At 38.8% G+C, this 26,577-nt stretch overlaps 1 protein-coding gene across 2 annotated transcripts in view; it reads right to left on the reverse strand.

The window, feature by feature from the left end:
* Positions 1-18,290, reverse strand: part of Ca13 (carbonic anhydrase 13) — a 29,343-nt gene extending 11,053 nt beyond the window's left edge. The window contains exons 1-7 of one of the 2 annotated variants that reach the window (XM_078016956.1): positions 17,970-18,290; positions 13,823-14,020; positions 9,233-9,351; positions 3,094-3,189; positions 1,713-1,775; positions 1,071-1,226; positions 714-814 (exon numbers count right to left, since the gene is read on the reverse strand). In XM_078016956.1, coding sequence (XP_077873082.1) covers positions 714-814; positions 1,071-1,226; positions 1,713-1,775; positions 3,094-3,189; positions 9,233-9,351; positions 13,823-14,020; positions 17,970-18,006 — 770 coding nt within the window. In that variant the 5' untranslated portion in view covers positions 18,007-18,290. The remainder of the gene's footprint in view (positions 1-713; positions 815-1,070; positions 1,227-1,712; positions 1,776-3,093; positions 3,190-9,232; positions 9,352-13,822; positions 14,021-17,969) is intronic. The other variant, XM_005328625.5, reaches the window with a different exon arrangement.
* Between the last annotated feature and the right edge of the window lie 8,287 nt (positions 18,291-26,577).

Raw genomic sequence — 26,577 nt, forward strand, 5'->3', positions numbered from 1 at the left:
AGAGTCTGGAAGAATGCTTGGCCTTATGTGGGTGCCAGTAAGCAGAAAGATGAAGGGATGGAGCCATAACTCAGCAGTCAAGTACTTACCTAGCATGCCCAAGGTCCTGGGTTTGATCCCCAGCATTGCAAATAACTAATTAATTAAAGAAAAATGAGTAAATGTCTTCACAGGAAGGCCATAGGTGGCCAACCCACAGTTTCTTAGCAAATGCTTAGAAGCCCCTCAGGCAGCCCTACAAAAGTTTTGTTAACAAAAATCAAAACCAACTTTTCTTTCTTTTTTTTTTTTTTTCCTAGTTCTAAGGATTGAACCCAAAGACTCACACTTGCTGGGTAAGCACCATAAGTAGTATGAGCTATAGCTGTCCCTCTTGAATTCTCAAGTGTACCATAAGACCACTTCTTAAACTTAGCAGGCACACATTTCTAAGCATATGATGCCACTTCTCAGTGTTTACTCTGAAATCTGTGGAAAAAGCAGTGGAAGGACTGAGATCAGAAATGAGAATGTCGCCTTCTATATGGCCTCTCTCCTGATTTTCCTGTTTGTATCCCAGTCTGTTCATGTCTCAAAGCAAACAAAAGAAAAGCTAGCATTTGAAACAATGGGCTTCTTTATGTGCCTTACATTTTTAAGAGATTGGAAAGAGATCATCAAATCATTGAAGATCAAATAAGAAAGGGTGACAAGCTGGGCACTTTGGTACACACCTGTAATCCCAGCTGCTCAGGAGGCTGAGGCAGGAGGATCTCGAGTTCAAAGCCAGCCTCAGCAAAAGCAAGGCACTAAGTAACTCAGCGAAATCCTGTCTCTAAATAAAATACAGAATAGGCCTGAAGATGTGGCTCAGTAGTCAAATGCCCTGAGTTCAATCCCCAGTAAATGCACCCCACTTACCCCCACAAAAAAGGGAAAAGAACACAAATCTCATCTAGTTCAACCACCCATCTAATTAATGAAGAGAAAACACAAGCTTAATGATGTGGCAGAAATGATGAACAGGATTTTTAAACTCAGATACAGCAGGTCAATTTCCTGAGTGAATCAACATGAAAGAAGCTACATACCTGTTGAGAGCTGATATTTATGGGTTGTTTTAAAACAATCCATGTGACACTCTCAAGAAGAGGTGGAACAGTCAGAGAACCAGGGTATGTCCAGTAGTCCCAGGAGGGTGGAAGCAGAGATAATGGGTCAAAATTTGTGAATCGAATTTGTTTGCCCTGGACAAACAGAGAATTCCCACAAATTACTGTGGAAGAGCTTTACACACACGCACGCACACACATGCACATATCCAATGAAATACTATGGAGTTATTCAGAATCTATCTTTAGTATCTTAAAAAAAACTGCTTCATCTTAAATAACACATCATATAGATTTATTTCAGAAGCACAAGATTTATTTTTATATAAGTGGTCTTTATAATATTTCACAAATCAAGATGTATTTTGTTAAACTATAATACCAGAAAGTAACTTTGTATGATTTATTAGTGATTATCTTAGATAATGTAAGACCCTTGGTTATTTTCAAAAGATAAGTGATACTAAGTTACTTCTGGTTGCTTAGTCAAGAATGTTGCAAACTTGCTTCAAAACAGGCAGCATATACTCTGTCCAAGGTTTAAGTCTTTGAAGAAAGATAAGAGAAATAAAGACAGAAGGAGAAAGACATCAATCATAACTACCGAGTAATTCATTTCACCTTTTCTTTAATGGAATCCAAAATGTCAGTAATCTTTTGCAGTTGGGAATTGTGTTCACCAATCTAAAAATACGAATTTTAAGAGAAATGGTTACAGTAGCAAATAAAGTCTGATCTTTCCATTTCAATCAACTGTTTTTAAATTAATTTCTGAAAATCTACACCAGCACAGAAGATACAGTGATTGTTCTAGAATAAAAGTTCTCTTCTGATAGCCTTATCATGCCAGAAGAATCTGAATGATAATATTGTATTACAGGGTTCCTATACTGAACTTTTCACTTTGGTTTCAAAACTGGTAGCAACACTCCTCTTACCACCTCCCCTTCCCCTAATGAATGTTTGCCACATAGATTAACTTAAGAGAAACCGTGCTTAGGAAACTCTTAAAACACCTGCACTAATAACCCAAATGTGATATTCAGACCTTCAATCCAAACTGACTATGGTATACTTTTGTATACCTTCAATCCAAACTGATTATGGTATACTTTTGTATTAGACAAAAAACATCTCTCACATCTAGCCTAAAAATGACTTGAGGTCCCAAATCAAGGTCCTAAAAATGACTTGAGGTCCTCAGAAGCAAAGGCATCATAAATACATAAATACAAATATTTTCATTTTTATGGGTGTTCTGACTCTACCCAAAGGTTTTAAACCCTTCAGGATTAAATTGCATTCTTTTCCCCACCTGGATCCTGTTGCCACTACTCATTCTTGGTGGCCAAAAATAAAAACCTACCACTATCCGTGGCACTTCCCACCTCTGCCTCATGCCCAGCCCCCAATCCCAGTTTCATGAGTTACAACATCACTCAGAGAATGTGGCAAAACCGCTCAATCTACAAGACAGGGGTAGCAGTGGAGTTGAGGGGCCCACGCCACCCCAAGTTTGAGGATAACAGTGATCACCTGTCCCTATGGAAAGGTTAGACAAAGGGAAATACAACCAAACATCTTTAAAAGTTGTTCAGTTGGTTTAAGACAACATGTCACTGTGTCAAAAAAAAAAAGTGCTTCAAAAATCACGGGCTTGAACTTTTTTCTGTCCTATATCTCTAAATACTGAAATCAGGAATCAGGAAGATCCTAGAATAAAAATCTTCTTTGAAGGGTCTCAGTTGTTATTTCTGCTGCTATTCTTCTTCTTCTTAATACTGCTGTTGCTACTCACATGAAAATTATAAATGGACAATCAGAAGAATCACAAGACGATGCCCCTACGTGAATATTTAATTTCTTAGCATTCACTTCCAAAGGAAAATACTAGAACTAGAACAGGTCTGCTGTGAAAAAAAACAGCTGAATGTACACTCCATGACTGAAGCTCTTTATCCAACATAGCTTCTTTTTTAAAATGAAATCAGTGGATTCTCACCTGTAAAAATACTCCCAGGACAGCTAGTCCATCTGGCTCATGAGCTGCCTCAACAAAGCTGGGGTATTTGTCTGAATTCCAGTGGACAACATGGAGCTGAAAGAGGGAGACACAACACAGGTCAAATGTTTTTTTTAAACATCCTGAAAAATGTAAATGCAAATAAACATTGATACACGAGTTTTGGTGCTGTACACTCATAAATATAATATATATTTCACAAAAAACTTGGACACAATCCTCCTTTTGACTTATTCAAAAACTCAAGGACAGCAATGAAGGATATGATCATTTAACTAGTTTGTAGTATACTCTTTTTGTTTTCTAATACTAGGGATTGAACCCAGGGTCCCACACCTACTAGGCAAGTGCTGTACCACTGAGCTACATCCCCATCCCTTTTTATTTAGAGACAGGGTCCCACTAAGTTGCCCAAACTTGTGACCATTCTGTCTCAGCCTCCTGAGTAGCTGTTTACAGTGTAGATACTATTTGCAATGCCCTGAGCATCCTGTCCAATCTCTCTAGCTCTAGCAAATTCCAACCAGTGCCCCTAGTGACTTGAGGGGCATCTCTGTGTCTTCCACTGATGGGATTGCAATGAAGCTGCCTTAGATCAGATCCCAGCTGACAACAGGGTCCATCAAGGAAACCTGGACCTTGATGGCTGGGTGGAGAAGTCAACTTCCTACACAGCAGGTTTTCAGGGACATTCCTGTTACCAAGGACAATGCAGTTGCTCTTGAAAATTACCAGTCAGATCTTTATTACTGTAACTTTACATTTTTGATAGCTTTGTCCTTATGAAAAACTATTGTAAGAAGAATTCACACATTTTTATTATTAGATTGTTTTTAATGGACAAATAATAATTACATATATATACAGGAAATGATGTTATGTTTCAAAGTAGGTATACAATATGCAATAACTAAATCAAACTAATTGACATATTCCTTCCCTCACTTTCCTATTTTTATGCATTTATTACTTTATATAAATATGTTCAGATACTTTGATGAGAGCAAGTTTTAATGGTGAAAAAGTAGCTTTGGGTCTAGGAACCAGTGTTTGAGGATGAAAATGAAAGGCAGCTGGTATTACTGGGTGGTGGGAGGAAGGGGAAGAAGAGCAGGAAGAGGAGTTCATAGAAGTGAACTTATGCAAAACCCAAAGGAGACCTAAATGTTCTACCAAGGAAGCCATGAATTACCCCAAATACACAAGCAAGTGGGAGAGACTCCAGAATAACAATAAAGTAGAAAACCAATTTTGGAAGAGTCATCAGTACTGGTTGAGAGAGAGGCAAACTATGAGAGAAACCAAAGGGCAATGTGACACACCCAAAAGATTTAGCAATAGTCATAAATGGTGAAGGCCAGTCCCTGCTATCCAAGGACCTGATATGAAGGACCGCCTCTAGATAAGAACTCCAGGTGAATCCTTTGGCACATCAGGAAAGAAATGCTTATGCAAGCTTTCATGCCCAAAATACCCTTTCAGCTGGTGTTAGGTCGAAATCTTAATATGTTCCAATGCATATTTTTATCCCTTCCTTCAATTATACCTCTATATCTTACAGACAAGTAATATGAAGGGGTTGCAGGATTAGATAAGAATTATCATAACTAGTCAGCTATAAAATCATAAAACAGTTCACCATCCACACATGATCAGATACAATTGTGGGATTTCTATTTGGAAAATATAAAGGTGGACGCCTGTGGTGGTATGTTCCAAGTTTCTCTGAGAAAGTTGGGGGAGGACAGAAACTTGAAACAACTGGAGGAGGAAACAAGATCCACGTGGCTCATTATGAGAGAAAGACATTCCACTCTCCGGGAGGGGCTGATAAGGATGCTGGAGTTGTTTAAAATGGCTCCATGCCAATACATCTGCTCACTTAGTAGGAAATGACACCCAAGGGTCACAACTACATCTGAATAGAAAATGAGTGTATAGATTGAGATATATTATGTCCTGTAGATAGTCATCCTTCTGCTAACTAAGTAACAACAACTATATGTAAAAAGGTGGGCAACTAGTGCAAGAAAATATTTTTTAAAATAAATAAAACAAGTCCTCCTCTTACCCACACACTTGCTTAACTGGCAGCAATACCTTCAAAGAGAAACTGACATCACTTGTATCAACATTTTTATTTGAACGAACCCTCAAGCAATCAAATAGCAAACTCACAATTCCTGACTAACAATAACAGCAGCAGTGATTTGAGCTAAATAATAAGAAGGCGTGGTAGCCACTGCAACAATGGGAATAAGACTCTTCCCCACTGAAAAATAATTTCTAAAGGACAATATGATCCAACTTCAGTATTTTAGAACTGCCTGTTAGAGATATGTAAAATATCCTGCCAAATATGATTCCAAAAATCTGCCAGGAACGTAGAAATCATAGTTTTACTTTTAACAACATATATATTATGCTTATTATATATTATTTTGTTAGTCAGTTTTCTACCTGACCTGAGATAATCAACTGATAATGAGAAAAGGTTTATTTTAGCTCACAGTTTTGGAGGTTCCAGTCCCTAATGTGTTGGCCCCTTGCTTTTGGGTCTGCATGAGGCAGCGCACCATGGCGGGAGCACATGTCAGAGCAAAACTGCTCACCTCATCACCAGGAAACAAAAAAGAGAAAGAGGTGGGGGTCCTACTATCCCCTTCAAGGGTGCACCCCCAGGGACAACTAATGATAGTCATGAAATTAAGTAAAAAGTGCTAGAAAAAAAAAAGACAATTAACACCTTAGAATCATTTCTAGAACACAAAGGAATTCTTTTAAATCTAAATCCCAAATGCCACCATCTCCAGCCCCGACCTCTTTGTCAAACTCCAGGTTTGTATCCACGGACCACATGAACATGAGCCTAGAATACCTAACAGGCACCTGAAACTTAACATGTGCAAAATTGAAAGGTCATTCCTCTATGGAAACTGCTCCCAGTGGACTCACCCTTCACAGTGAATGGTGCAACCATCCTCCAGGTTACTCAAGTCAAAATCTTAGAATATTTCTAGACACCTCTGTGTCTTTCCTTTTCCTAGGCAAGTCCCATTGACTTTACCACCCGCACATTTCATGGATCTCTCAGTTGTCTGCATCTCCACCACCCCACAGCCCAAATTACTATCACTGCTCACTTGAACTATGTCCATAATCTTCTAATTTGTCTCCATGCTCCAACACTTGCCCACAATAACCTCTCCTCCACATGGCAGTTACATATTATAAATACGAAGCAGAGCTAGGTGTAGTGTTCACACCTGTAATCCCAGCGACATGGGAGACTAAGGTAGGAGGATCACAAGTTCGAGGTCAGCCTGGCAATTTAGAGAGACTGTCTCAAGAAATAAAAAGGGTTGGGGGTGGAGCCTTGTGAAAAAACCTTCTGGGTTCTTTCCATGGTACTGAAATAAATAAATAAATAGCAGAACATGCCACTGTCCCACTCAAAACCTTCCACTGTCTTCTTCCCGCTACATTAAGGGTAAACGCCACACTGCTCAACACCAACAGATGAACATGGCCTGTGCCTGTGTCTCTGGTACACAGCCCATACCTTCATCTAACTCCAGTCCTATAGGCCAGTGTCTTTCTCTTCTTCAACATGCCAACATCGTTCCTGCCTTAGACCCCTTGTACTGCTGTTCTCATTTCCTCTCTCCAAATTTTCCCATGATTTTCTTGTCACTCAGTCCCAATGCGTGTGTCACCTCAAAGAGGCCTTTCCTAACCCTTCAGTTACTCAACCAGATCACCTGATAACACTGGCAAAGAATTTACCACCTATCAGGGTTTTTTTTTTTCCAAATTTGTTAGCTTGTTTACTGCCTACTTCTGCCATCCACCAAACCTGAGGTCTTACCCAAACTTCTTTCTCTCAGCAAATTCTTACCTCAAAGGAAAACATGGACTCCTCCTCTTGCTCACCCAGAAACCCAATCAAATCAACAAATCCCACTAGAGTTGCTGTTCCAGCTGGGCAGCTCTCCACCTACACCATCATCTGTTACCTGAAACTTCCCAAAAGCCTCCTCAGGCTTCCTTTAGCCACTCCTGTTCAACCCAAGAGACAACTGTCGCTTTAAATGACATTTCTGAAATGCAAAGACGATCACATTCCAATTCAAAGCCATCCAGAGGCGTCCTGATGCACCTAGAATAAAGTTCATAATCCTCACCAGGACTCAGTAAGCTCAGGCCCTTCCCAGCCTCTCCAGTTATGCTTCTGACATCTCTCCCCTTCATTCTCCAAGCTCTGGCCACACAGGCCATTCTGGTTTTCAAAAGTGTGAAGCTCTTCCCAACTCTGGTTCTCACACATGATTCCCTTCAGGACCACTGCTGTCTCTCCCTTTGCCTGGTTCACTCCTTCACATGCTGCAGGTTTCAGGGTTAAAGGCCTCTTCCACAGGGAAGGGTTCTCTGACCCACAGTCTGGGTTAGGCTGCATGGTAATAAATTTGTGGCACCCCTTCCTCTTGCAAGCCCTCCCCTCAGACAAGCACAAATAAACTGTGCAAGAGGACATGGCTGGCTCTCGATGAGTTCTTACGTAGTGAATGAAGGACTGAATATATGAACCTGTGAAGTAGGAAACAGCCTTAAGTACGGATTAAAGAACAGCATGAAATTCCAGTCAAAGTTTTATCTATAAAGATGGCCCCTGATCTATAGGCGAGGACTCTGAGCATGTGACCAATTTCAGGTCAGGAAACCCTTTTCAGATAACGACTTGCCAACTGGCAGTAAATCTGAGAATCCACATAGAAGTTTGTGAAAGTACAAGATATAACCATAAAGGTGACCAATCCTACTGAGTTGCTAGGGAAAGTTAAGAGACCAGTGATCCAAAGCAGCCACCTCTTCATCTCCACAGAGATTTTAAGATTTAGTACAACCATTAAATTTAGAACACAAGACTTCAGAAAGGAAACATGAAAACTCTTTAGTAAATGATATAATTGGAGACACCACAGATGCAGGAATCATCCTTTCTACCTTCTCATCGTCTTTTGTTCACCATCATAGAATATTCTGCACACAAATCTGTAGCCAGAGCAAGTCCCATACCCTAAGGCACTTCACCCCAGACAAAAGTGATTTAGTTGGCAAAACAGACATTTTGGATGATAGCCTCCAAGGACAGCTGTACATGTTCATAGAAAAATAAAACTAGAAAGAAGTTCAGTTTGCTGGATTTTTCCATACAGCAGGGCTATAGAGGGGCATCTAAACTCTGTAGTTCAGAAAGCATGAGAAAATGAAGAAAATTTGTATTCATCTGGTAACCCTGCCTAGAAGACGCAAAAACCAAATTAGTTTCAGTTGAATGGTTTTGGTTGAGTCATGCAGTAATTCACTTCATCTCATGGGAAAGTTAGTATTAGCAACATTTAATCATATCAAAACTTGAGGCATATTGTGCTTTGTCCTTTAGCCAGAGGATTAGAAAAAGTGAAGTATCATTAATGACTACTAATATAACAAAATAGAAGTAACATTTCAGTGAAAAAGAATCACAGTAATGAATTCTTTATTTTGGTGTTATGCTTTACCAGTGACCTGAATAATTAACAGATTCCATTTTACATCTATAAATGTGGAGGTGACGTAGAGTTTAGGAAAGTTTATGTCTTTATGATTTTTTTCCAAAGTGAAACTCTGTCATTTATTAACATGATTAATAGGGGCTTTGCGTAGTCACGTATGTTTGTGCCTGGATCAAATATATAGACAGTTGGACCTAACACAAACGTATCTTTTTCTCCCTTCTCATTGACCTTTCAGAAGATGCAAGAGAAAAAATAGATTTTAATTTGTTATCAGACAGGCCTGGGTTTAAACCCACTCAATGTTTACAAGTCTCCAGTTTATTCATTTCTAAAATGAAAGCACATAACTTTCAACTCTCGTGGTTAGTTTAAGGGTCAGACAGGCCACATTGGAAGCTCTCATGTCAATAAACTCTCCTAATGAGTGAACAAGTCATTTCAGACTCTGAGATACCTAATTGGCTCAGGATCTACGAAAAGTCAAAGAATTGGCCCTTATGACCCTTAAATCGCATCACTTAGAAAAACCCTGAATGACCCAGATGTGTCCAATGGCTTACCTCTGCAGCATACTTCATCCCATCCACCATGTGCTCAGAGCCATGATCATCAGCAGACCCCCAGTGAAGGTGGAACTGTCGCAACCTGTAGCTTCCGGTGAGAGGACCCCCACGCAGGACTAAAAGCCAACACATTTCAAGTGGTTAGCAAGGAAATGATTTTATGCATACTGACATGACCCACATCTCCCTGAATTACTCAACATGTTCAAGTCATCTAAGGAATATTTTTACAAATGTGTCATTAGGTTTACTGACAGGAATACAATTTTTAGGTTTATGAGGAGTCAGAACACAGTGCAGCTCGTTACAGAACACCAGGGAAATCACAACAGACAGATTGGTTGGAAAGTAAAAAAGATTCAGAGTTCTGAAAGACAAAATATCATTTAAGGAAAGGCAACCCAGCCTCTCTGAATAAGGACGAGACATGCAGGAAGGTCTAGTTGGAGCTTGGTAAAGCAGGGCAGTTGTATGTCTAAGACACAGGTGTCTGCAAGTAGAAGATGAGGGCTCACACTCCCTATCACTGTGTGATCTTGGACAAACTCTAACTTCCAAGCTTCAGCTTCCACATCTAAAAACTGGAAATAGGGCTGGGAATGTGGCTCAAGCGGTAACGTGCTCGCCTGGCATTCGCGGGGTGGTAGGCTCCATCCTGGGCACCACATACAAATAAAGATGTTGTGTCCACTGAAAACTAAAAAATATATATATTAAAAAATACTCTCTCTCTTTCTTTCTCTCTCTCTCTCTCTCTCTCTCTCTCTCTCTCTCTCTCTCTCTCTCCCTCTCTATCTCTATCTCTATCTCTATCTCTCCTCTCTCTCTCTTTTAAAAAAAATAAAATAAAAATTGGAAATAGTAATGGGCTTCCCCTAATGTTGCCACAAAAATGAAGAACCGAATCAAGGCACTTATCACTGCCTTTCATACTGAGAGGAAAGGAAGCATTGAATGCGGAATATACCACAGCATCACTACACTCTAAACTTCCATCAACATCCAACAAAATTAAGTGTTAGATGATTTGATTTAAATTACCCTCCTCTTCTGAGATGTCATACACACACACATACACACCCATATATACATACATATGTGTATATATATGGCATTTGAGGGCATGTATATATATATGTATATTCTCAAAATTTGTTAAAAATGATCCACCTTATATATAAGAAGTATTTGGATCCAGGTTTTTTACAATACATAAAAATGGCTATTTTAAAAGCACTCTGAAAGATATATAAAAAAAAAGAGAGATCAGACTCAGGGACCAACTTCCCTAGAACTCTTTTAAAAACAGAATAATTTTACTGCTTCTTCTCCCACTGGGCAGTGCTCAGGAGGGCACAGTCTGGGTCCCTGCTGTGCCTATCACCTGGCATAGTAATATTACAGAGGAGAGGCACAATGACGAGTTGATAAATAAATGAATAAAATATTTGATTTGTCTTTAAGCAGTTTCAACATGATTTGCAAAGTCAATGTAAAAGCTTGTTTCCCTGAGTGACACCATAGTCTGCATTGATTGAGGATGAAATGACATTCCAAAGGAAAAGAAATCAACAGCTCTATTGTTCTTTTTTTCCTTGTTGTTGCATAATAAAACCTGAGCTGAATGAAAAAGTCATTCCTTCATAGATAAAAGGCAGATTAGAGGGTTTGAATAATCAATGTGGAATTGACTTTGGGATAAGATGCAAGCAAGCTGGCTCTGAAGAAAGAAAGTGATACAAAAAACACACACTGGTCCGGAGACATCCAAGAATAATGGCTGATCTGGGGAAAGACTGCTCTGAGTCCAGGGCTTAAAATCAGATTAACACAGCTCTGCCCAATTAAACAACAAAGATTGCCTTACACACTACATATTTAAACTTCCCATTTGAGTGTTTCAAATAAAATGTCCAACCTGGAATTATGATTAGCAAATGCCTAATGGTGGAGAAGACCAGTCTCTTGGAGCAGAGGTCTTAGTGAGTGGAAATATCAAGGTTCATTTAACACCAACTTTGAGATGGTCTATAACAAAACAGCTAAATTATGGTACAAAATTAATAATGGCAAAAAAAGTTCTTTTAATGAGAATGAGCTCATGTTTCCAAGTGTCAAATTATTCATCCTACTTTCCAGCCTAGATAAGCAAGTGAATATTCTTGTTTCTATTTTATGCTTATAAATATCATTTCTCCAAATGGCATGTGCAGTTCATTTACTCTTTCATTTAAAATTTTGTATAAAATAAAAACTATTCCAGATGATACACTCATATAAGGGGTCTACAGAAATTAAGACACCAGAGCTAAATGTCATAAATAATCCATTCATGGCTACTACCCATGAGGAGTCTTTGGCTCAGGGGAAAGACAGACACCAACCTGGCATTTATGACATGGTGTGGAAAATTCTGTGACTGGGACAGCCCAGGATGCCATGGGAACCCTAGCAGAGGTGACAGGGCCAGTCAGGTAAGATTCCCAAAGAAGTGAGATGCTGAGTCCAGAAAGACCAGTAGCTGGAACAAGAACAGTCCTGTCTTTCCTCATGAGATTATCATTTCCTCATCAGACTACTATTTCCAGTAGGAATTCTCCCTAAAGAATTTCAAATCCACCTGTCCTCCTTTTAAAGATCTATTAAAATTTCAAAGGGTGGTTGCCTGTAGGTTAACCATGAGTGTGCATCTGCCCAGCCAAGCAAGCCCTCCAAGTACTATGGGGAAGACTTCATGACTGGTTTGTTGACTAGTAGAATTCAGAGTAATATTCTTTTCCTCTTCATTTAGTCAATAAATTAACAAATGACTAAAGTTCTATTTGATGGGTCCACTATTTATTCACATTATGAAAGATGCTATCCCATGAATGAATCAAACAAGACTTTTATTCCAAGTCCTAGCAAAATACTAGTAAGAATAGATGTTTCATATATTCCTTTTTTAATATTTATTTATGAATTAATGATGGGGATTGAACCCAGAGGTGCTTTACCATCGAGCCACATCCCCAGAACTTTTTATTTTCTATTTTGAGACAAGTTTTCACTAAGTTTCTTAGGGCCTCACTATGTTGCTGAGGCTGGCCTCGAACTTGTGATCCTCCTGCCTCAGCCTTCTGAGTTTCTGGGATTTCAGGCATGCACTACCATACCCAGCAAATATTCCTTTCTTTTTTATCTTTTTTTTAAATATTTATTTTTAGTTGTAGTTGGACACAATACCTTTATTTTATTTATTTATTTTTATGTGATGTTGAGGCTCGAACTCAGGACCTCTCACATGCTAAGTGAGAGTTCTATTACTAAGGCACAACCCCAGCCTCCTTTTTTTAAAACATTAAACTTGTATTTTTCTTTCCTATTCTATGTTCATTGGTAGGAAAATGGTGTATCAATTATGATACAAGAACAGCTGGTACAATTCATTGATGGATTTCTTTGGATCTAAAAATATATTTAGATTTGGAAGCTGGGCACAGTGGCACATGCCTATAATCCCAGTAGCTCAACTGGGGAGGCTGAGGCAGGAGAATCTCGAGTTCAAAGCCAGCCTCAGAAACTTGGCAAGGCCCTAAGCAAATCAGCGAGACCCTATCTCTAAATAAAATATAAAAGAGGGTTGGTGATGTGGCTCAGTGGTTAAGCACCCCTGGGTTCAATCCCTGGAACCATATTCATTCATTCATATCATAAAAATATGAATGATTTGGAAAGATGACCATACCTTTCTTTTTCAAATAAGGAAACATGTTCCAAGCAATAAAACAATAGTCCAAGTTTATTGTTAAAAAGAAAAGGTAAAAAATATGCACATCTATATGCACAGCTACATAGTTAAAAAATACAGAAGAATCAGTAGTGGTTAAATTCAGACAGTTTTTAATCATAAAATTCTGTATTATTTCTATTTGTTATTATTTGTTTACTATGAGTATAGATTACTTTTATAATTTTAATGAGAGATTATGATACTTTAGAAATGTTTTTTCTATTAAAACAAATTAAAAATTATTTATGAGACGGATGCAGTGGCTCACACCTGTAATGCCAATGGCTCACACCTGTAATGCCAGTGGCTCAGGAGACTGAGACAGGAAGATCACGAATTCAAAGTCAGCCTCAGCAACAACAGTGAGGTGCTAAGCAACGTAGCAAGACCCTGTCTCTAAACAAAATACAAAATAGGGCTGGGGATGCAGCTCAATGGTTGAGTGTCCCTGAGTTCAATCCCCAGTAGCTCCCCCCCCCAAAAAAAAAGAAAGAAAAGAAAAATTATTATGAAATGCTATTAAACTTCTATATTTTCATAGTGATAAATGATAAGTGAAGTCATAATAAGATACGGTCAACTTAAAATTACATTTACCATAATTTTTTCTGAATCTTCTTTATGTTATTTTAAAGTAACATTATCATAAGGTCCATATACATAACAGGACATCTCAATTCACATGAAAACACAAAATATGCTTCGATCTGGAAAATTCCAGGTCTAACATAAATAAAATACGAAAGAGAAGAAAGTAAAGTCCAATTGTTCAAATTCCTCGTTTCCCACCAAAAAGAAAAAGAAAAAAAGCCAACCTGATTTGTCTTCTGTGTCATCAAAGTCAACGCTGAAGGAGTGGCCACTATTACTGATGATTTTAGCTGAGCTGGGATCATACTTGATACTAAGAGGTCGGAGTGAAGAGTCATATTTTACTTCTTTGGTTTTAATCTCAATTGGAGATTGCTGATCACCATCAGCAATGGGGAAAAATTCATTCCAGTGAATAGGACCTTAAATATAAAAATCCAAAAGAAAAGGACTAAGTTAAGTTCTTTCATTCAATAAACATTTGGTAAGTGCAACACAATATGTCTGAGATTGAACAATTAATAATATCCTCATTCTCAGGAATTTAGCATCTAATTTTTAACACAAGATTATTTTTTAATGGGTTTGGAAAACACCTGGTTTGCCTAAAGTCCTTTCCAGAATCAATTACCCTTTGTACATAAAAGAACATGTAAATTTTTTTATAGTACTTTCCAAAGGTACTCATAAATCAAACTAAAAACAACAGTACAATTCACCACTGAAAACAAAGAGATTCAGTCTTAGATTCAAGAATGTGCTCTGGTTGCTCCAGAGGTCAACAAGTTTACAGAGTGGAAAGAGTAAAAGTTGCTGAGAAATCTAAGCAAAAAAAAGGAAAGGGTGTCATCCTCAAGAATTTTCTTCATTTTCTTCTTTTTTCTACCACTTGCTGGTATATTTTAGTATCATCCAGGTCTCAGCTCAACTAGCTGTAATATGCAACAAGCAGACTAAGAACCTACATAATCTTTCATATACAATAATCCCAATAAAATGGCTGTACCCATGTCAGGAAATACAGTATTGTTGGTTATCTACAATAGAGTCAGGTCACAGTTTATTTCTCTTTTTCACACTTCAGAAGGTCCCTCAGGGGTTTCTTTGCCAATGCTACATTTTAATTCCAACACAAGGGACAACTGTCATCCTGATCGTCTATTCAAAAAGTCAAAATTGCATCAAGTTTACAAATCAAATATTCATAGGTACATTGAAGTAAATCGATAAACCAGCTGTTCCCTTATCTATCCTCTTCATTTCTCTGGGAGATTCCAATCAAGTTCTGACCCTCAAAATCAACATCTAAGTTGCAGCTCACATAAGCTCTAAGTCATTCTACAGATGTGAGTCACTGTACAGGTCACAGGCTCTTATTTTCTCCTCTCTACTATGAATGCAATTTACTCACCAGGTAAATAGGGCATAGGGCTACTGACTAAGCTTTTCCCTACTTTGCTAACCACTTTTTCTCTAGAAATCAAGTACGATTGAAACAAAATAGCATGACAGTTATTAGATATTCGTTACAAAAATTATCTTTAAATGATAAAACTTAAGAGTGAGATTTAAAGGAACGCAATATATCATAATCATCAACAGTTTGAACCAGTAAATCTAATGCTGCTTTTTACTTTTTATTATTGCGAAGGAGAAAGCATATATTATTTCTTTCACATATACTTCAGGTACAAAAATGTCATAGCATAAATACATACCTAAACATAACTAAACACTGAAGAGCTGCCTGACACTTGGGACTTCAAAGCAACTTGAGCATTTGAAAGTCTTCGATAATATTACAGAAAAGGCATCTATTTCCTTATTTATTAAACACTTCTATTTACTTTTCTGAGTACTCTTTCTGTACACAATATCATCCTCTTTTTTAATGCAGACGGAGCTTTCTATTATCACTACCAGTAAGGTTGAGTTAACCCAACGAGAATCAGATCGCAAACATGCAATGCAAGTGTCACAACATGCTGTTGTCTCTTTTTACAATCAGCAAGGAGCTTCTCTCTCAATTCCTTTCCTCTCCTATTTCTAATCCTTTATAACTAAAGCCATTTTTAGAAGAGTCAAACCAAAATAAAATAAAACTATGGTGTCAAATATCCAATATTCACTGGGCACGGTGGAGCGTGCCTGTAATCCCAGCAGCTCAGGAGGCTGAGGCAGGAGAATCACAAGTTTGAGGCCAGCCTCAGCACCTTAGCGATGTCTTAAGCAACTTAGCAAGACCCTGACTCAAAATGAAAAAATAAAAAGTACTGAGGAGGGCTGGGGTTGTGGCTCAGTGATAGAGTACCTGCCTTGCACATGTGAGGCACTAGGTTCGATCCTCAGCACCACATAAAAATAAATAAATAAATAAATAAAGATATTGTGTCCATCTGCAACTAAAAAAAATATTTTTAAAAAAGTGCTGAGGATGTGACTTAGTGATTAGGCACCATATCCAGCATAATCTATTAACTAGTATTGTTGGTTCATTTCCCTGACTTGACTCCTAATGTCCCATCTTATCAATCTGCTATTCCCAGTTTAAGTTTCCTTAAGTCTCCTCAAATCACTGGTTTTGCCAATGTCTTAACATAAAAAAAAAAAAAAAAGGCAACAAAATTTGCCTAGTCAGGATTCAAAACATGTCCTGAGGTATTCGGCCAAATTAACCTACTTAAGGGTGTGGTTCTCAGAAAACCACTGCACCTAAAAGACAGGAATGGCCAAAAAAAATCCTAGCTAAAATACAAAGTCATTTCATGTTAATGCCTTCACTGAGATGAATTTTCTAAATTTCTGAAAATGAGCTTCATTAGAGACAAAATTTTCTAATCTTAAAGTATAGCCAATACCCATTGATTGAAATACCCTTTTTCCAAATCACAGTGTGGGCACTTTTGCCACTTACTATTAAGCAATGATAACAATGATTCAAGCAGACAGATGAAAAGAAATTCGTTTTGTGAGGTTTGTTTTTTCAAAACATAAATTAGAAATTAGCAAGATGTAAGATTATAATTATGGCCTCAGTCGAAAAGAAATCTGCCTAAATTTTATCTTTCATTATTAAAATTCTATATCTGCTTCCATTTTGAGGCTCATATTTCAATATTCATAACCTCAAGCTATGGTTTGAAATGAGACTTTTCTGTTTCTTTGTGAAAGCAAACTTTCTAGAAAAGTTATTCTTCAGTACTGTTCAATAATGTGCATGTTAATCAAAGTTTTATTATTCATAGCCCACATTTTGACACTCATCTACTGTAAGGTTTTCTTGATGTCATTTTTGCAGTTACCTGGAAAAATCATTGCTTGAAACAATCAGTTCAGTTTAACATACAAACAAGAAAAATGTTTGATCTGATAATTTAGGATATGTAAGAAGAAAAGTGGCCGGACCAATGGACCATGCCGGTAACGCCAGCTATTTGGGAGGTTGAGGCAGAAGGAGGATGACAGGTTCAAGGCCAGCCTGGGCAATAGAAGAGGCCAGGTCTCAAGTAAAAAGGGCTGAGGATGAAGCTCAATGGTAGAGGGCGCCCCTGGGTTCAATTGCGAGTACCGCACGCACCAGCACCATTAATTACCATTATCGCTCTTATCAATTAATAAATTTTATCACTATATTATAACTCCAATAATGCTAATCCTCAGTCTCTGCAAGGATGAGTGTGGAAGGAGAGGCAGAAAGAATGGAGAAGAGCCCGAAGTATAACTTCATTTCCCAGAAAGAATTTGAAGCCTCATTACAGAATCCAAAAGTAGCAGTCAACCAACTGATCATTGCTGTGGCAATATTTTATAGTAACAGCCAAGAAGCCAACTTAATCTTCAGTGTCAACATGCAAGCTATTAAAATTTCTTAAGGAGCTTTTCAAAGATTTTCCATGATTTGTTTCTACTAAGTGAACAGCTTAAAGACCGAAAGCGAACTTGTCCTCATTTCACTCTGACTTCTAATCTCCAAGCCTTAATTGATAAGGGGTTATTACTAGGGAAGTTCTCGGCTTTTCAAATCAATGAATATATATATATATATATATATATATATATATATATATATATATATATATATATATCGAGGCAATTAATATATATGAAGAGTTGGGATCTGGGGACTTCTGACAAAGTCCCCAGTGTTGGACTCCCCAACACTCCCCACTACCAACACCCGCCAAAGACGCTTTCCCGTCTACACCGGACGAAATCCGCCCTCCGCTTCCTGCTTTGGGCTGCAGGGAGCGCCGCTCAGTTTAAAGAGGAACCTAAAAGTTTCTTGCAAGTGTGAGATCAGCGCGGGGGCATCCGCCGGCCCCTCGGTGGTGCCCGGCGCAGAGCCCCCTCCCATCAGTGAAAAGCACTCACCGTTGTGTTCGCCGTATCCCCAGCTGAGCCTCGACATGGTCCCTCAGGGTGGCAGGCTGTGGAAGAAGTGGCTGGGCAGCGAGAGCAAGGAGGGTTGCTTGCGGGCGCGAGCGCGGACGCGGGCGGGACCCAGCCGAGGGCGGGACCGCGGGCGCAGAGCTCAGCAGTTGCAACCCTCGAACCCCAGGGTCCGGCGCTCGGATTTCGTCCTCCAGGGGGCGGTGGCGCAAGCAGGAAGGCGCCCAGCGCAGGAGTGTGAAGGGGAGTTGGCACAGCTTGGCTGCATCCTGGAGCACAGTCCCTGCTGCTCTTACTTTGGGCTCAGGAATGAGAAACTGGGTTAGGCATGGAGAAAGAGAAGTACCCGCCACCCACACACACAACACGCGGTTCCAGAGGGGATTTCCTGCCTTCTGGAAAGTCACCCAGTGGAAAGTTGCCTAGAGGCTATACTGGAAATGAATGACCCAGCCTGCATCTACCCGGCTGGGAGGTGGGCGTCCTGGTGGAAATGTGAACAGATTGGAGATCCCAATGGTGGTGGTGATTCCAAATACGCACACAAGAAAGGTGGCAATAACCACCGCTTTAAAATAGTGTTACTGCTGTTCACCCATGAAGAATTGCTTCCTGGAATGCTGAAGTGTAACACCAGAGAGGCACCCCAGGCAAGTTTAGAGTGGAAAGTGGAAGCTTTATTAAAGGACAGCAGAAAAGACTTCTCCCCACGGAAGAAGGGGACCCTAAAGGCTGACTCCATGTAAGGGGGAGGTATTCCCTCTTTTATAGCTAAGGTCTTCTTTCAGCTTTCCCACACTCATGTCTTTTGTTTCCCTTTATCTTGCAGTGACAGAATGCAGGTGGGAAGGCCCAAAAGGTGGGAGATAGGTGGGCTGGAGGAGTAAAGTGGGCAGGAAGGACCTGGGGCGGCTCTTGATTAGCACCTCCCTGTTTGCTCAGAGCTGCTTCATTAACTTTTCCTTAGGATGGGCTCAGCTCCTGGCCTTGGGGACATTAACATTTCAATTTCCCCAAGTGCTGCTCCGCTTTCCTGGACTCCCTTCTCTATAATGCCTCCATTTTATTTATCTTACTCAATATTAGACCAGATTTACCTAACTACACTAACTACCTATCTGTAAATCTGGCTTCAATAGCAACTACTATTTATTAAGGGATTACCATAGGGCAGGTCTTAACCACATTTTTTTTTCATTGAGATCCTTTTCAGCATTCCCTTGAGAAGATATAATACACGTCCCTAATTAGGAGAAAGGAAATGAGACTTAAAAATGCTAAGTGACCCATCCTGGTTCACCTAGCTAATAGGGGCAGGAGCTCCCTCAGGAAGAGGAATGGAGACCCCTGCCCCAGCTGGCTCCATCCCAATGCCTAGGGCTTATTCCTGCACCCTACAGGCCTGTGATTGTAGGAGGAAACCGCTTATTGACACATAAGTCCCTGAATTCTACTGCCCTTCCTAGGCCAAGAAGGGAGGTTTCCAACCATCTTTCTCTGGATGCCTGGCAGGCCTGCTGCCCTAGACAGAAGGCAGAACTAGCTGTGGATGTGGTGGGTGTTTTGAGTTGGCTCCCGGCAAAATACAGTGGTCAACTGTGTGACTTGCCAGGATTGTAATTACTGTTTTATTTGACTGAAGTTGAATTGAGGTCAATTTGAAATTTTCAATTGAACTGTGCAGTGTTATCTGTGGTCAGCTAATATGAAGAGTTTCTTAATGGGCACAAGCCTTCTATTTAAAAAATAAAAGGTGACTGTTTTAAGTATCACTTCTTTATTTTATTTATTTACTTTTCTTTAATTTTTTCCCCTTGCTATCCATACAGCTTCTACATGAGTAGGAATCCAATCTCCTGCTAATGGCTGCATTGTTTAAGCACCACTAAATTAAAATCCACTTAAACTATCCCTCTTTAGACCTGTTTTAAATATCCCTTACTGCAGCCTCTGTTTGTATAGTATTAAAGGCTAGACTGCAATAAAAGAAAAACTTTTTAATACAACATAAGAATAATAAACTTTAACCTTCTTTTAAAACCAGGGGAAGGCTCTCGCTTTTTTTGATATATTATCTGGTACAGTTGGATTCATTTATGCCATGAGTGTAGTAGAAGCCAAACTTTTAATAATGATTCTGATTTATATTTACTTTCATCACAGAATAATATATACAGATATCCCTCAGTATCTGTAGGGATTGATTCAGGACCCTCTTCTGACCCCAAAATGTGAGGGTGCTCAAACTGCAAAGTAGTTAAATACAACCTATGGGTATCCTTCTATACACTTTTTTTTTTCCTGGTCAAATATATTTTTTTTCTATACATTTTTTTTGAGGGGAGCGGGTACCAAGGATTGAACCCAAAGGAGCTTTACCACAGAACTACATCCCAGGTCTTTTTTTAATTTTTATTTATTTATTTATTTATTTATTTATTTATTTATTTATTTATTTATTTGAGACAAGGTCTCCACTGAGTTGCACAGGCTCTAATCCTCTTACCTCAGCCTCCAGAGTCCCTGGGATTATAGATGTGCACCACCATGCCTGGCTTTTCCTCCTATATACTTTAAATCACTTCAAGATTACTTACAATATCTAATGCAATTTAAATGCTTTGTAAATAGCTTTTATACTATATTGTTTAGGGAATAATGATGGGGGAAAGTCTGGACATGTTCAGTACAGATGCAATTTTTTTCCTAATATTTTTGATTCAAGGTTGGTTGACACCATAGATGCAGAACCCATAGTTATGGAGGGTGGCAGATAGATAGATAGGTACATAGATAGATAGATAGATAGATAGATAGAATAGATATAGATATATAGATATATGCATGTGTGTTTTTTATGTGTGTATTTATTTTATATTTGTGTACATCTAATATGTATTTAAGAATATTGTCTTGAAAATTTAAGCCTTGCTTACTTGGCTAAGTAAGGGCTCTAATTTTGCATCAAACCTATGGATATAGATTGCAAGTAGTGGAGCCACATCTATGCATGGTATGTATGCAGTGAAAGAGGTAATAAGAAAGCTATCTACCCAATTTTAGATTTGTAATTCTGTATTCTTCCTTTTAAAAAATCCCAAAACTGTATTTGCTTCAGCCACCATAAATCTGGATCTACCCCTTGCTATTAGACACCTAACACTGAGATTTTTGTTTCTAAACACCATTTCCCATTAGAAGGAACCAGAGATACTGGGAGAAGTGATTGGTTTCAGTTCCAGGGCAGTGAAAGATTAAGATCAGCCTAGGACATACTGTATATGCCAGAGAACTAGAAATTTCTCAAAAACTAATTTAGGTTGTATGATACATACATACATATGTACATTAATGAGCTACCTTGAAGGAGCTCCCACTGCCAAATTTAGGATAATGGGACCATCAAAAAGAAAAATGATAGTAATCGTTTACTATCCCCCTCCAAATATCCAGGAGTCCATGTAATGTTCACAGCAAGAGCTAGAATGTGAAAGAGAGAGAGAGAGAGAGAGAGAGAGAGAGAGAGGGAGAAAGACACACCAAAAGATATTCTTTTTGGGGGGGATGGGGTACCAGGGATTGAACTCAGGGACACTTGGCTAATGAGCCATAACCCCAGCCCTACTTTGTATTTTTATTTACAGACAGGGTCTCACTGAGTTGCTTAGCATGGCTCACTTTTGCTGAGGCTGGCTTTGAACTCATAATCTCCTGCCTCCCCGCCTATCAAACTGCTAGGATTACAGACCTGTGCCACTGTGCCCAGCTGAGAAAAGCTTTATACCATCTATCAAATACAGATAAAATGATAAAACTTTAAAATAATAATTTCTGCAAGATCAGTATATTTGGTTCAAGCAAAGATCAGTAACGGGTACTAAAACTTCTGGGCAAAAGGTTATTTATTAATAGAATATTCACACTGTCTAGAATGAACCCCAATGGGATCTTAGGTTATGAAGAAAGTTGTAATAGATATTCTGAATCAGTTGGAGAAATGTAAACAAGACAGCATAATATAATTATGATTAATTGATGTGAGTTCTCTTAGGTATGATAATGGTAGATGAAATGCTTTAGGAGATAGATGCTGAAGCTATGTATCTAGATTTGGGAAAGTAACTTTCACTTATCTTAGTCAATAACTGGTGAATCTAGTAAAGATACTTAGTAGGTTTCCATATTATTCTTACAGTTTTTCAATATGTTTAAATTTTGTTTAAAACAAAAGTTTGGGAAGACATCACCCTTTTCTCTCCTCTGATCAATGAACCTGTGAACTCACTAAATAACCCTTCATAACCATTTGTGACCTTTCTCCTTAACAAAGAGCCCCTGTCTCAGCCTTTACAACCAGTAGGTGTAAACAAGTAAAGGAAGAATTACTGTGACTAGGGAACTCAGGGATCCTGACCAACGATAAAGTGATTGTCTCCCCTTTACTTTGTACCAATGATAGAAAACAGAGAAGTGGGAACATGTAGTTAAGGGGATAATTCTATAAACAGGGCCCACTGTGCCGACCCCCACATACTTTCTGTTTTAAAAAGCAATTTACCTGCAGCCCTATCTGACTTAAGCTGACAGAATACATTACATCCCTCAGCAAACAACCTTTTGTGGCAGGGAAAATGCAGGCCCCAATGCTGACAAAAAGAACACAAGATATGAACTTGAACTTCTGTAATCTTTACACAGACCAGATCCCAGAACTCAGGAAAAGAAGGATGATTCCCCCTAACCATAAAATCTGTAATAACAAGTTCCAATTAGAACTGGTGAGCATGGGCCAAAGTGACCCAGAGTTGTCAATGGCAGTAGGGACTAGAAAATCTGATGTCATCTTGCTGCCAGTCAAAAGCCAAGATATGGGCGGGCTGGGGTTGTGGCTCAGTGGTACAGTGCTTGCCTAGCATGTGTGAGGCACTGGGTTTGATTCTCAGTACCGCATATAAATAAATAAATAAATAAATAAATAAATAAATAAAAATAAAGGTCTATTGACAACTAAAAAATGTTAAAAAAAAAAAAAAAAGTCAAGAGGTGGGTGTTTGAGTGCAGTGGCACACACCTGTAATACCAGCCACTTGGGAAGCTGAGGCAAGAGGATTATGAGTTCAAAACCAGCCTCAGCAACTTAGCAAGGCCCTAAGCAACTTAGTGAGAACTTGTGTTTAAATAAAAGTGTAAAAATGAACTGGGGATAGGGTTCAGGAATTAAGTGCCCCTGGCTTCAATCTCTCATACCAAACAACAACAACAACAACAAATATATATATATATATATTTTTTTTTTTTTTCAGAGGTGGACCTGAGTACTATCTGGAAGCTTCCCTGGACCTCCCATGAAGGGGAGGGCAGGAAAGACATGGTCTGAAATCTTTCTGGCATGATTGTAAGAATCGGGGTTTGAAGGGGGACCTCCATTCTGCCTCAGTGTCTGTGCTCTGTAACACTGGTTAGATCCAGGTTAAGCTTCCGGTGCAACAAAACATGCTTTAATGGGCTCTCCACTTTAATTAATCACATACTGTGTATCATAATGAGCAGCATTTGTAAATGTCAAACCTAGCCATAAAAGTACTTAATTTAATTGTATAATAAGAATATCAAAGTATGAGTTAATATTGTTTTCTTAGGGTATGTAATAGCATTTCTTTGTGATGCATATTTTTTCAGGCATTCTATTTATAAACTCCAAATGTGAAGCTAATTATCTCTTACCTTCTGATTTTTAACAAATGGGGAGGTGAGTTGAGCGAGATTGTCCAGTTACCTAGAGAAGCAAGCATACTGTCAGGGATATAGCTCCAATCTGCACAGTTCCAAGTCCAAGGTGTTTTCCAACAATTTGTGCCCTGTGTTTTCCCTCATCAAGTTCTATGATTTGTGCAGCTGGGGTTTATTAACCACAGATATGTTTTATCATTTGTTATCTTGTGGAGAGTGTTGATTATACAGCATTGATATTATATGGGGTTTCAATTTCTTTAATTTTCCATTCCTAAAGTTATCCTAAGGTTAGGGTTGAATAATGCAATCTCCCAAGGATGAATTGAGTCCAAAAAAAATTTAAAGGACTTGCCCAAGTGACCTAGATTTCATGCCAAGATGAGGATTCTTAGGCCAAAATTGAAAGGGTAACTTCAATGAATCACTCTCAAATCTCTTCTCAGATTATAGCTTTCAGAAGCTAGAGCCAAACATCTCTTTTGTACTATATTGGCACAAAAACACATTGCTAAAACCTACTTTCTACATTTTTGTTCTTTAGTTTAATCTTCACAATTTCCTACTAGAAACATATTCACACTCTATTTGGTAATCATGTTACAGAAGGAAGTAAAGTATCAATGAGAAAAAAAAGAAAGCTAAAATTAATGTAAAAGGAAATGAACTTGTATAAGTATCAGATCAGTGTAGAAAAATTCAAATAATCTAGTCCAGAACAATTCAGCTGTTAAAAAAATTAGTTAATAGTCCCTCTTGACTTGGATTCAAATAATCTAGTCCAGAACAATTCAGCTGTTAAAAAAATTAGTTAATAGTCCCTCTTGACTTGGATTGTCACTATAGCTGTCAACTCTAATAATGACAAGAGAAAAATTATGGGTGCTACAGTTATTCCATTATTGGCTGGTACAAGGTTAATCCACTCCTTTTTGTTCTTTAGGAAGGACAGACTGTTCTATCAAGAGCAGTCTCCTTATCCCTATCTCACCTTAAGGAAGGTGAGATTTGCTGTCACTTCAAGAATTTCCCCATCTGCATCCTACCTTTCCACTATGGAAGTCTTGCTGCACTGGCCCTAAACACCTATCAAGACCTCCCTCTCCCACCAAACATTCCCTTATATCTTTCATAGCCTACATTGCTAACTCCACCCCCTGTTCTTCATCACTACCACCCACATACTTTCATGTTTTAATATTTTTTTCTTTAATGGGAAAATCGATCCCTGAACATTCATACATCTCCCACTTGCTCCCCCTCACCACCATAACACTACTCAGATTCATCCTTCCATGTGCAATTGTACAATCTTATTAATTAGGGTTCTGCAGAGAAATAGAATACAGATAGATAGATAGATAGATAGATACATACATACATACATACATACATACATACATACATACATATTATAAGTAATCAGCTCATCTCATTATGGAGACAAGCTGGGGGCTGGGAACCCAGGAAAACTGATGGAAGATATTTTCATTCCAAAAATCAGAAGGCTCAAAACTCAGGAAGAACTAACATTTCAGTTTGAGTCCCAGGGTAGGAAAATACCAAAGTCCCAACTTAACTGCATTGTGGTTTCATAAATTTTCTCTTCTTTAAAAGGTCGGTATTTTTACTATATTCAGGCCTTCAACTGATTGGATAAAGCCCATCTCACTAGGCAAAGCTATCTGCTTTAATCTTTCTGCTGTATGCAATATTAGTCTCTTCCCAAAAAATATTAACATTAGCACTCCAGAGTAATATCTGATCCAACATCTGTGTGTGTGTGGTGCTGGGAATGAAACCCAGGACCTGAAGCATGCAAGGCAAGTGCTCTACCAATGAGCTACATCTCCAATTTTCTGACCCTCATAACTGAGCATCTCATAGCCCATACTGATAAATTATTCACCATGCCAACCTTTAAATGTAGGGGGTTGGGGACTTTTTACTAAGAGCCCTCCTCTCTCTACAATCTCTTCCTAGGTGCTTCCATCAATTTCTGTGCACATGAGCTATCTAACTTAGACATCTGTTCTAGCATAATCCAAGAGAAACAATGTGAGTTAAATTATGACTGTAAGCAGCATATATAAATTCAAACTTTTCATTAGTTAATTCTGAAAAATAAAAATAAAAGTGAAATTAGTTTTAGTGATATATTTTACTTAATCCAATATATCCAAAATATTATCTTTTCAATATGAATCAATATTTTAAAACATTAATTGCATCAGTTATCAATTTATTACCTCTCAGATCTAAATTCACCAGGCATTACCAGTTTTGTGATCATGAAACCTGAACACCCTCTTCTTTGCCCTCTGGTAGGAGAACATTGCAGGAGAAAGGAACATCTCTTTTTGTTTACAGAGTTCTGTGTTTTTGTTTTCTTCTTGGTGCTGCTGAGCTGTTACCTGAGCCATCCAGATGAAGACCTCTAGGGCATCTACCTGTACAACCAGAGTGTGCCTTTGCTCACCAGGCCCTGACCCCAGCCTAGTGATCATCTCAATGCCCATCCTGAAGCAACTCAGTCCAGGTCCCATGCCACCCTCTGGGCAAGCAAATGCCCCGACTCCCTCAATATGGCTGCCCACCAGCCTGAACTCCAAAGGGGTTCTTCTGACTTGGACCATGTGTACTCTAGGTTGTGTATGACACAGCCAGAGAGTTCCCAAATTTTTGAGTCCTTTGGCACATGTGAATGCCTGCACACCAGCCTTAGCTCACCCGTCCATAATACCAGTGCAAATGCCCTGCAATGGTATTGCCTGCTTGTCTGACAACTGTGGGCCAGCTCTAACCTACACAACCCAGCAAACTTCTCTGCCCCATACTGAGTTGCAACCATGCCTTCTCC

This window comes from Ictidomys tridecemlineatus, chromosome 7 (assembly GCF_052094955.1).
Source record: "Ictidomys tridecemlineatus isolate mIctTri1 chromosome 7, mIctTri1.hap1, whole genome shotgun sequence".
NCBI classification, from domain to species: domain Eukaryota; kingdom Metazoa; phylum Chordata; class Mammalia; order Rodentia; family Sciuridae; genus Ictidomys; species Ictidomys tridecemlineatus.